The sequence below is a fragment of the Rhincodon typus genome, chromosome 21 (genome assembly GCF_021869965.1).
Source record: "Rhincodon typus isolate 14 chromosome 21, sRhiTyp1.1, whole genome shotgun sequence".
Classification (NCBI taxonomy): domain Eukaryota; kingdom Metazoa; phylum Chordata; class Chondrichthyes; order Orectolobiformes; family Rhincodontidae; genus Rhincodon; species Rhincodon typus.
Genome location: NC_063352.1, coordinates 26,766,109 through 26,779,019, shown reverse-complemented (window position 1 = coordinate 26,779,019; position 12,911 = coordinate 26,766,109). Strand labels below are relative to the sequence as shown.

General features: G+C 41.6%; 1 protein-coding gene across 1 annotated transcript in view; it reads left to right on the top strand.

Moving 5' to 3' along the window:
- The window catches only part of si:ch211-14k19.8 (mucin-4), a 31,267-nt gene extending 18,556 nt beyond the window's left edge, over positions 1-12,711 (top strand). Inside the window, exons 6-8 of the mRNA XM_048609711.1 lie at positions 4,442-4,633; positions 10,126-10,353; positions 12,540-12,711. Coding sequence (XP_048465668.1) covers positions 4,442-4,633; positions 10,126-10,353; positions 12,540-12,711 — 592 coding nt within the window. The remainder of the gene's footprint in view (positions 1-4,441; positions 4,634-10,125; positions 10,354-12,539) is intronic.
- Positions 12,712-12,911: the final 200 nt, after the last annotated feature.

Sequence of the window (12,911 nt, the reverse complement as noted above, 5' to 3'; positions counted from 1 at the left end):
ATAAGTGTTTGTTACAGAATTGAAAGAGTTAAAAAAAAAAATAGTCCCGCATAGGAACACAAAGTTTTAACAAGTACTCAAACTATAGTCCTTTCCACTGAGTCCATGCCCACTGGTCTTTAGAACATGAGGCCTCACTGTCTGCACCCACCAGGCTCTGGCCTGCCAGTTGCTTCCAGGACTTGTCTCCCAGGCCAGCCCGAGCTCAGACTGCCTCCCACTCCAGGCTCCGGCCCCCGACCCGCCTGGGACTTGTCTCCCAGGCCAGCCCAGGCTAGGATTTAGAATGATGTCTTTGTTTTTCGACCCAATGACCCTACAAAGCCAGCCAGTATATATGGCTACAAGAATGGGTCAGAGGCTGGAAATTCTGTAACAAGTGCTTCATTCCTGATTCCCCAAAATCTGTTTATCTAAAAGGCAAATGTCAACTGGAACACTTATTTGCTGGATAAATACACCTTCGACAATACCAGATCAAAGCAGTTTATTTGGTTACAACCCCATCCATGACTTTAAACGTTTAATCCCTCTACCACAAGCACAGTATAACTATCTTGTATACCGTCTACAAGATGTACTGCAGCAACTCACTCAGCCTTTCAACAGTACCTTCGAATGTCATGACTGCTAGAAGAACAAGGGTAGCACATGGATGGAACAGTACTAATACACCATCGTTCCTTCTGGGACAAAATCCTGAAACCTCTTGCCATCACCTTTTCAAGGCAATTAGCAATGGGAAAGAAATGTTGGCTTTGTCAAATCTCATTAACAAATGAATTTAAGAGAAATTGGCAAAAGAACGTGAAGAAATTTTTCAAAGGTTGTTTTGAAGTGGAATGCAATATCTGAAAGGGTAATAGAGAGATTTTGGAAGAGCTTTCAATAAGAAGGGCTTGGATGGAGAGGAATGTAAGTGTGCACAAGAAAATTTTCTGATTGTGGATGTACCTACGACAGAAGTTGAAAAACTTGACCTACTCTTGGAAAATAAGGCAGGGCAGGTGACGGGGGTATCAGTGGGGGAGCACGTTGGGGCCAGTGACCATAATAATGATGGAAAAGGATAGACCGGATCTAAAAGTTAAAGTTCTAAATTGGAGGAAGATCAATTTTGACAGTGTTAGGCAAGAACTTTCAAAAGTTGATTGGGGACAGATGTTTGCAGGTAAAGGGGCGGCTGGAAAATGGGAAGCCTTCAAAAATGAGATAACGAGAGTCCAGAGACAGTATGTTCCTGTTAGGATGAAGGGCAAGGCTGGTAGGTGTAGGGAATGCTGGACGACTGGAGAAATTGAAGTTTTGTTCAAGAAAAAGAAGGAAGCATATGTCAGGTATAGACAGCAGGGATCGAGTGAATCCCCAGAACAGTATAAAGACAGTAGGAGTATACTTAAGTGGGAAATCAGGAAGGCAAAAAGGAGACATGAATTAGCTTTGGTAAATAGGGTTAAGGGGATTCCAGTGGGATTCTACAAATACACTAAGGACAAAAGGGTAACAAGGGCGAGAATAGGGCCCCTTAAAGATGAGCAAGGCCACCCATGTGTGAAACCACGAGCAGTTTGCGTCAGTGTTCACTGTGGAGAAGGATATGGAAGATAGAGAACATGGGGAAATAAATAGCGATACCTTGAAAAATGTCCATATTACAGAGGAGGAAGTGCTGAACGTCTTAAAACACAAAGGTGGATAAATCCCTGGGACCTGATCAGGTGTACCCTAGAACTCTGCGGGAAACGAAGAGATTCCTGGCCCCCTTGCTGAGGTATTCGTGTCATCGATAGCCACAGGTGAGGTGCCGGAAGACTGGAGGTTGGTTAATGTTGTGCCATTATTTAAGAAAGGTGGTAAAGAAAAGCCAGGGAACTGTAGACCAGTGAGCCTGACATTGATGGTGGAGAGAATCCTGAGGGACAGGATTTACACGTATTTGGAAAGGCGAGGACTGATTAGGGATAGTCAACATGGCTTTGTGTGTGGGAAATCGTGTCTTACTAACTTGAGTGTTTTGAAGAAGTAATGAAGAGGATTGATGCGGGCAGAACAGTGGATGTGATTTATATGGACTTCAGTAAGGCGTTCGACAAGGTTCCTTGTGGTAGACTGGTTAGAAACATAGGAACAGGAGGAGGCCATTCGGCCCTTTGAGCCTGCTCTGCCATTCATTATCATGATGGCTGATCATCCAACTCAATAGCTTAATCCTGCTTTCTCCCCATAACCTTTGATCCCATTCGTCCCAAGTGCTATATCTAGCCTCCTCTTGAATACATTCAATGTTTCAGCATCAACTACTTGCTGTGGTAATGAATTCCAGACTCACCACTCTTTGGGTGAAGAAATGTTTCCTCATCTCCATCCTAAATGGTCTACCCTGAATCCTCAGACTGCGACCCCTGATTCTGGACACACCCACCCTCAGAAACATCTTCCCTGCATCTACCCTATATAGTCCTGTTAGAATTTTGTAAGTCTCTATGAGATCTCCCCTCATTCATCTGAACTCCAGCGAAAACAATCCAACCTAGACAATCTTTCCTCATACATCATCCCTGGAATCAACCTGGTAAACCTTCACTGCACTCGCTCGAGAACAAGAGCATCTTACCTCAGAAAAGGAGACCAAAACTGCACACAGTATTCTAGGTGTGGCCTTACCAAGGCTCCGTTTAACTGCAACAACACATCCCTGCTCCTGTACTCAACCTCTCGCAATGAAGGCCAACATACCATTTGCCTTCTTTACTGCCTGCTGCACCTGCATGCTTACCTTTAGCGACTGGTGCACAAGGACACCCAGGTCCCGCTGCACACTCCCCTCTCCCAATTTACAGCCATTCAGATAGTAATCTGACTTCTTGTTTTTGCTTCCAAAGTGAATAACCTCACATTAATCCAAATTATATTGCATCTGCTATTGATTTACCGACTCACCCAACCTGTCCAGATCATGCCGAAGGATTGCTGTATCCTCATCACAGTTCACCCTCCCAACCAATTTGCTATCATCTGCAAACTTAGAGATGTCACATTTTGTTCCCTCATCAAAATCATTAATAAATATTGTGAATAGCTGGAGTCCCTGCACCGATCTCTGTAGCACCCCACTAATTACTGCCTGCCAATTTGAAAACAAGGTTAGAAACACAGAATACAGGGAGAACTAGCTATTTGGATACAGAACTGGCTCAAAGGCAGAAGACAGAGGGTGGTGGTGGAGGGTTGCTTTTCAGACTGGAGGCCTGTAACCAGTGATGTGCCAGAAGGATCGGTGCTGGGTCCACTGCTTTTTGTCTTTTATATAAATGATTTGGGTGTGAACATAGGTGGTATGGTTCGTAAGTTTGCAGATGGCACCAAAATTGGAAGTGTAGGGGACAGTGGAAAGGTTACCTCAGAGTACAGCGGGATCTTGATCAGTTCGGCCAATGGGCTGAGGAGTGGAAGATGGATTTTAATTTAGATAAATGTGAGGTGCTGCATTTTGGAAAGGCAAACCGGGGCAGGATGTGTATGCTTAATGGTAAGGTCCTGGGGACACCTGAACAAAAGAGACCTTGAGGTGCAGGTTCATAGTTCCTTGAAAGTGGAGTCGCAGGTAGACAGGATAATGAAGAAGGTGTTTGGTATGCTTGCCTGTTTTGGTCCATGCATTGAGTATAGGAGATGGAAGGTCATGTTGCAGCTGTACAGGACATTGGTGAGGCCAGTTTTGTAGTATTGCTTGCAATTCTTTTCTCCCTGCTATAGGAAGGATGTTGTCAAACTAGAAAGGGTTCGGAGAAGATTTACAAGAATGTTGCCAGGGTTGGAGGGTTTGAGCTATAGGGAGAGGCTGAATAGGCTGGGGCTATTTTCCCTGGAATGTCGGAGGCTGAGGGGTGACCTTTATAGAGGTTTATAAATTCATGACAGGCATGGATAGGGTAAATAGACAAGGTCTTTTCCCCAGAGTGGGTGAGTCCAAAACTAGAGGGCATAGGTTTAAGGTGAGAGGGGAAAGATTTATAAGGGACCTAAGGGGCAATTTTTTCACGCAGAGGGCGACGCATGTGTGGAATGAGCTGCCAGGGGAAGTGGTGGAGGCTGGTACTATTACAAATTTAAAAGGTATCGGGATGTGTATATGAATAGGAAGGGTTTAGAGGGATATGGACCAAATGTTGGCAAATAAGACTAGATCTATATAGGATATCTAGTTGGCATGGATAAGTTGGACCAAAGGGTCTGTTTCGGTGCTGTATATCTCTATGACTATATGACATATGACAATTAATTTGGGGGATTCATGGGAAATGCTTTGTGAGACTTAGTAGGATAGCTTTTTAAAAGAGCTGGCAGAAACAAGACGGACTGAATTGGTTTACTTCTGTTAGCTATTGCAGTAAGATTCCGTGAAGCCACCTATATGAAGAATCATTACATTTTATTGCAGGTGCCCTGTTGGCATTGATTACTGGTTCATGGGTCCCAGATGTGACCACAGGATGACACGGCAAAGCTTGATTGGAATTGTGTTTGGTGTCATACTCAGTCTTCTGTTGGTCATGACAGCTGTTGCAATCATTGTCCTGAGGAGGTTCAAGATCTTATTGATCGAGGCTAAAATTGACCAAACTAAGAGCAGGTAAGTTATTGACCTTTTGCAGTTGGTCCCACATCTGTCAGGTGAGTTTGCACCAACTTTTCGAGACAGGAGTGTGGCTCATAGTGGGATGGAATGTGCAAAGAGATCTGTGACCAACCTCGGGGTTCGCACATCCATATTTCACCCTTGCAGCAGGGGTCTTAAGGCTGAATATTCTGTTTTCTGTGTTATAAGTACTGTTCACACGTTGCAACAGTGACTGCCGTGATATGTACTAATTCATTAGAGCAGGGATATAACTTCTATCTATGGACCTCCGAAGACCAAGGTATCACCCAAGTAACCCCTGAAGGTAAACCTCTCAATTACTTTTGCTCTCAAAACTGTACTCTCAGCATGCAGGATGATTCCCTGATGATCTTGCTTCCTCTATTTTGAAACACGGCCAGCTAAAACACCTCGGAGATCAAAGGTAATGAATTTACTTAACATAAAAATTATATCAAAAACCATGTTAAAATGGAGAGGTAGCAGTATGGGATCTCTGAGTATGGGAGGGGTGATGACAATAATAGGAAACATACAGGAAGCATTCATTAATCATTAGGATTTGACCTGCTTCTTGCTGGAGCACAGACAGGTCTGATTTATAAGGTGTGAGAACTGCTTCATCTGCTGCACTTCTGAAGGTTAATTTGAACTAGCACGTTGTGCAAATTGCCTCATTAATATGCATGGTTTATTGCCCTCTCTGCCTCATGGCTATATCCTTGTCAGTTTGTGCTGTTCAGACAGATTTAAAGAACTGGATTTTCTAAATAGATTTATTTCTTGTCAAATTGCCTCACATCCACAAGAATGCAGCAGTGTAAAGGACACAAAACACTGCCTTTCTACTGTTCCTATCCTTCTCACTGTTTGTCATTTCCCAACTGTGTTTCAGCCCATCTCTCTTTGTCCCTATGTTCCTCGTTCATTGAAAAATTACACCTTATGAGGCCATTCGTCCTGTCTCATCCATGCTGGTTGCCTGGAAGAAAACCTCAGCTAGTCCTACTCCATTGTCTTTATCTCAAAGGCCTGCATTATTTTTTCAGGTGCTTATCTAATTTACTTCTGGAAGCCACACACTGTGGCATTATATTTCCATTTCCTAACCACTCACTGCCTAATAGATCTTCCTGAATTTTTTTTTTGTCACCAGTCATCTTTAAATTGGTGTGCTACCAACGGCAACAGTTTCTATCTCCTCCATCAAAGCTTCTCTTAACATTCTCTTCTCTAAGGAGTAAAACCACTGCTTCTCCAACATATCCATTAACCCTTATCCCTGGAACCATTGCAGATTTTTTTTCACTCACTAAAGTCTTCACACCCTACCCAATTGCCCAGAATTGGAAACACCATTCCAGTGGAGGCTGAGCCACTGTTTTATACAGATTCATCTGAACTTTCTTGCTTTTGTGCTCAGTGCCTGTATTTATAAAGTCCAGGATCCTGTATGTCTTTTTAATCACTTCCTCAACCTACCCTGCTACTTTCACTAGTTTGCACACATATACACTGAATTGCACTGACCACTTTTTGTTCTACCTACCTAAATGTAACACTTCATACTTCTCTACATTAAATTTCATCTGCCACACGTCTGCCCACTCCACTTAGTGAGAAACGAGGTGGAATGGGCTTCGAGACCTCAGCACTCCACATAGAAAGCACGAAGATTCCAAGCTCTATCTCAGCTACCAGTCAGGGAATAAGAATTAGACTCTATTGTAGGCTAGTTGGATAAGAGCAAGGGAGAGGAGCAGACAGTGGGAAGAAAATAAACCAAGAATTGTAGATGAATAGTCAAGAACAGAAAAATGGATCAGAAAGGCTGCAGCTCAGTCAGAGAAAGTATCAATGGGTTAATAACTAGAACACCAGCTCTGACGGGGATAATGGCCAGACTTCCTCCTGACTCATTTGCCTCAAGCGGTTCCTCATTTCCTGCTTCTCTGAGCAACATTTCCTCAGCTGCTTGTCTCAAACTTCTGGTTTCAGTGATGGCAAGCAGCATTTTATAACTGGGATCTGGAGGAATTCCACTCCTGCCCTAGGAATCAGTTAGCCGTGGCAGCGTGGTCTTCATTCCCAATCTTCTTCCTTGTTCTCCTTCCCACTTCTGCCCTGTGCCTTGCCTCGTCCTGTCATCTCTCTCCCCTCCTTTCACCAAACCCCACCCCTCTCCTCCTCCTCTGGCAGTGTCATAAATAGATGAACAAACTGAATGAAAGAATACAAATTTTTCAATTACAGACTCGTTTCCAACATTTTCTGAATCTCTCCAACTCTGCTTCTCATTGCTATAAGTAGTAATGTGCTGAGGAAAGTTTCCTAGATCCTGGTTACTGTCCAGTGCTTTATACAAGTGGCTGAATATTGGATACACTGCAATTAGCAACTTAAGACAGTGAAATTACCCACGTACACAGTGAGTTTAGCTACAAATATATCAGGTGGCAGAGCTTTGTCATAAGATGGTTGTATACTGCTTGTTTTGAAATGTGAACATATGAGCAAGGAGCAGGAGTGGGTCATTTTGAACCTGCCCTACCATTCAGTAAGGTCATGATTGATTGGATTGTGACCTCAAATCCACATTCCTGCCTAATATCCTTCCATATCCCATGCTTAGAATCTATCTACCTCTGCCTTAAACATATTCAAGGACTCTGCTTCCACCATCCTTCAGGGAAAGAGTTCCAAAGACACCCCTCTGAGAGAAAAGATGTAGCCTGATCTCTGTCTCAAATGGGTGAACCCTAATTTATAAACAATGACCCCTAGTTCTAGGTTCTCCTATAAGAGGAACATCTTCTCCCTGTTTATCCTGTCAAGACTACTCAGGATCTTTGAATGTTTTAATCAAAGCATCTCTAATAAGTGTGTATACGTTGAGATCTCAGTACGTCTTATCAACTTAAAAAAATCCATTTACGCCCACTGTCTGCTTTCTATTGGCTAGCCAATCTTCTATGCCAATATTTTATCCCCTACACCATAAGCATTTATTTTCCACAATAGCCTTTGGCATTTTATTAAGTGCCTTCTGGAAATCTAAATTTGTACATGTATCCCTCCTGATTTTCCACATTATATATTACCACCTTAATGAATTCTAATAGATTGATTAAACATGATTTCCTTTTCACAAAATCATGCTGACTCTGCCAGATTACCTTGATCTAAGTGCCTTGCTTTAAACTTTTATTAATAGCTTCTACCATTTCCCCTATCTCAGATAAGCTAACTGGCCCTGTAGTTTCCTGCTTTTTGTCTCCATCCCGTTTTTTGATAAAGGGGTAACATTTGCAACCTACAATGGGACTGTCCTCGAATCAAGGAAATTTTTGAAAATTAAAATCAATGCATCAACTATCTCACCAGTCATTTATGTTACAACCTAGGATAAAGCCCACTAGAACCTTGGCACTTGTCAGCCCATATTTCCAACAATTTACATAAATCAATAACATTTCTCTGGTGCTTGTGATTTTCTCATGTTCCTTCCTCACTTCTATTCCCTGAATTATTGCTGCTTTGGGGATGTTACTTTTATCCTCTACAGTGAAGACTGATGCAAAAGATCTGTTAATTTAATCTGATCTTTCATTTTTTACACTATTAATTCTCCAGTCTCACTTTCTGTAGACCCAACTCTCACTTTGCTAACTTTTAAAAATATTTATAGAAACACTGTTCATATTTCTGGTCAGCTTTGTCTTGTACTCCAATGTTTCCCTCTTTTATTAATTTTTGGTCATTCTGTGCTAATTCTTATATACTACCCAAAAATGCTAACCTGCCACCCGTTTTCGTACAACCATATGCCTTCTCTTTCAATTTGATATCTTTTAACATTTCTCATTAACCATGAATTGACCTGTTCCTTGGAATATTTCTTACACAATGGATGTATTTGAAAGAATATTGTGAAATATCCCTTTAAATTTCTGCCTATGCTTTAATCTTATTTACTTCCTCAACTTAGTTTATCCAGCTGTTTTCATACCCTCATAATTGCCCTTATATAGCTATTTTAAAAGCGCCTTGGATCACTCCTCTCTCAAATAGAATATAAAATTCAATCATAATATTGTTGCTGCTAGCACCCCAACTACATTCTAGTTTAATGAATTTAGGTCATCCCTCTCTATTATGTTTGTACCATAATTAACTAACAAAGCTACCCTGCCTCCTTTTCCTAGCTCCATGTACTGTACTTTTCAAGATTCAGGTTTCAATTCACGTCATTCTGCAATAGCTACAAGATTGCACGTATTTAGTTTTGTTTTGTTCAGGAAACAATGAGCATTCAGATACAGAGCCTTTAGTTTTAATTTTTTGTTCCTTTTGTAAATTCTAGTCTTAGCTGTTGGTTGCTTTTTGATCTGTACTCTGCCTGCTTGCTTATAGTGTGTTCATCATTTCCTGTATTAATACCACTCTCTTTGGCCTTCATGCACTCCAATTTAATCCTTTGCTGTCACTAATTTAAAAAGCCTTCTACTTCCCTAGATAGCCATCTTTGGCTACGTAGTTGTGCCACAGCTGAGTTGAGAACAGAATGTGACGTTTGACAATTCCATCACTACATATTCTAAAATCTGAAATAAGATTAGTTTAGGACATTGCTGAATGAGAGATTGGTTATGTATAAATTAAGGCGTGTTGATGGAAGTGGATAATTCCTTTAAGTTATGAAGCTGTTGAAACTCGACAAGTCTTTGAAGATTGTCTTGAATTTTCATTTATGTTGTTTGACCTTTTATTAATAAGCCCCAGGGGAGTTAGAGAGAACAGTGGAGAAATGCACAACAGTACCAGCTCAATCTAACATGATAGCCCTTGGGATAACTGTGCAGAGGGAGTACGTGCACATTTATTTCATATATTTATGTATCCGTCTGCCTGGCTTAGTTATGCATATGGCTAGAATGTTGTTCAGGATAATGGCTAGAGTGTGAATTTGATTCTCAGTCTGACAGATTTATTTGGAACCTGTCTCCATGCCCTATCCCAAGAGTTGAAGGTAAAGACAAAAACTGCCATGAAATGGCTCAGCATTAACATGAACAGAGAGTGACCCAAGGACCCACCTTCAGGCAGAACAATGAGTAATATGAGATATATACACACTTAAAGATCTATCTGAGACTTTGTCTCAGTGCAAAAGAACTATATCCAATTCATTATGCCAATATGGGAAAGGACATTTTTTTCAGTATTTGTCCTCACCCTCTGAAACCAGCTAGCAGGAAGAAAAAGGTCTTCAATAATTGTTCCATACTAGAAATAATCTGCGACCTAATTCTGTCTCTCAATAGCAGCTGGGAGTCAGGACTGACTTGTAGACTGAAATAGGGACAGAAACTGTTCACCAATACCCTGTTAACCCAGAGAGTTCAAATTGAGTGCTGAATGACCTCATTCAAACACTTTGAAGGGAGGGGGATGTTGTAACCTTGTAATTTTCCCCTCTCCAGTTACAAGCGCTTCAGTCAGTTTGATGATTTCTCCAGTCAATACCAGTCACAGTCCTGGCTCAACTACTCAGTCAGTTCTTTGAATAATCCTGGCTTCAGTAACTCTGACGAACTGATCCACCTGCAGATGTTGGACAGTAGTTACCGTTCTTGTCACGAGGAGTCTCTGAGTGGTACCTACAGCAGCTGGAGGACAACTCCAAATGGTCACTCAACCTACAGGCACAGGTGAGGATCAATAGTAAGAAAACAAACTACAAATTGAAAGTAAGGAATGGCAGAATTGTATAAAAGGACACCCAGATTGCTGTATCAAGGTCAGACTCTGGTGCCCTGACTCTCCAAGAACAAAGAAAAAAATAGGCTTACATTTTTTATATAGGGAATGTCCTGAGTTGTGAAAGGCCAAGATGCTTCACAATAGAAATATTTTTGAAATATAGTTGCTTGTAATGTAGAAAAGGTAGACTAAATGTTTCTTTATTCTTCCATGAAATGTGGGGATTTCTGGTAAGACCACCATTAGTTACCTTTAGTTGCTGTAAATGCACTCCAAAATGGCATTCAATTTAAGAGCCAACCATTTTACTGTGAATCTGAAGTCACAAGGTGGCCAGGCCAGGTAAGGACAAGATTCCCTTCCCCAGATATTGTTTTTACAACAAATCGACAATGGTTGCACTGTCACCTTCATTTGTTATTTTACATCAGCTGCCCTGCAGAGCATTATTTGCTCTGGTCTCTATTACTACTGTTAATATTACCCTTGCACAAAGGAGGGTAGTTGTGAATGATGGATGTCAATCATGTCAGCCCCAGGACATCTTTGCAGGAGTACCTCAGGGTAGTGTTCAAGCCCTGAACATCAGCTGCTTCACCAATGATCTTCCCTCCATCATATGGTCAGTGAGATGTTTGCCAATTGTGGTGTTGAACATTGCACAATTTGCAACACCTAACATATCGAAGTAGCTTATGTCCATATACAGCAAGAACTGGACAACATCCAGGTTTGGGCTGACATGGGTCAAGTAACATTCACATCCCACAACATGAGACAATGATGAACAAGACAGAAGTTTAGTTGACAAAAACAAAGTTGCTGGAAAAGCTCAGCAGGTCCGGCAGTATCTGTGAAGTAAAAAACAGAACTGAGGAAGGGTCACTGGACCCGAAACGTTAACTCTGTTTTTCCCTTCACAGATGCTGCCGGACCCGCTGAGCTTTTGCAGCAACTTTGTTTTTGTTCCTGATCTACAGCATCCGCAGTTCTTTCGGTTTTTAAGAAGTTTAGTTGAAGTGGTTGACAGAAAAATACTGCCTCAATAATGGAATAATTCCACTGCTCAGCTTTAATAATAATGTTTTGTCTTAAAGACAACTCCTGCAAATGTGTAATGTTAGCACTAGAGCATCACTTGCATATTGTGCTCAAGTGTCATGGCTGAGAGGCTAAACGGTGACCTCTACATGGAGTGACTGAAAGTCTTTTTTGGGTGCCTCGACTTTCCTACCCCTCTTAAACACTACACCTTAGCCCGGTATATAGATTCATATTTATTTGAAGTTGGGCTCTTCAAATGCTTATGACCATGAAGTAATTTTTTTAATGTTAACAATCAGGTCTAAGACAATGTCCTGGGGCGTAAGAAGTTAATTTTGAAGTTGTTTCCAAAATACACAGTTAGCTGGTCATTTTGGGAAGATTGCCACAAATACTGAAATAATATCCGGAGCGAGATTTAGGTGGTGATCAGGGGTGGGGGACAAACAGAGTTTCCTCACCTCTGCAGACCAGACCCATGCTGTCTCTTCTGCATTATCAAAAGAACTAAAGTTGCTTGTTGTTTTAGCCTTTATCTCGTTAATTAAGCCCCTAGAGAGCAGAGTGCAGTTCCACAGATATCACTAAATAATTAAATGTCAGTTCCACCCACTTAATCTTATTAAACAAACATGACACAATGGCAGTGAGGGCCTGTGATTTATGATGGACAATGTCAGCTGCAATCTACACAACCTAAACTCACAGCAAATAGTTACCCCCTGCTCAACTTCTTTGTGAGGCGAGGCCCATCCCATTACTGAGCTAAGAACAGACTCCATGAAGCCTCAGTATTGGGCTGTGTGGTTAGGGAATAAAAAAAATTCCAAGAAGTGGGGAAGGAGCAGAGGAATGAGGGGAGGGGGTTAAAAGAAAATCACTATTTCCATACCTGATCACAGCTCCACCAGGACACGTGCATGAAGATGTTAACGAAGGGCAGTTGATGACCATTTCAGAACTTGAAATTTCCAGCAGCCAGCTGCTAGTTCAACTCAGGCATATTTCAGTAATGCAGTGACTGATCATTTATAGTATTTGGTATAATCTTCAATATAGGTACTCTTCAATTTTTTTTTTGATTCTTTAGTTTACAAAACAACTTGGACATCAGTATCAGTAGCATCAATGAGCATGCTGGGGACTCTGGGAAAGCCAGTGATTTATCCGTTTACAGCTGGCCTACTGATCCTCTCCAGTGGTCACCCTTTCCAATCTTGTACCAGCTGAGCAGGGACAGACCTGTAAGTATCTCACTTTGATTCAGTTTTTTCCCCCTATTTAAATCTTTTGACATTATTCCTCATTACCAGCAGGAAGTGGTATCCACAAATTGGGAGACAGGAGGAACTGCAGATGCTGGAGAATCTGAGATAACAAGGTATAGAGTTGGATGAACACAGCAGGCCAAGCAGCATCAGAGGAGCAGGAAGGCTGACGTTTCGGGTCTAGGCCCGAAACG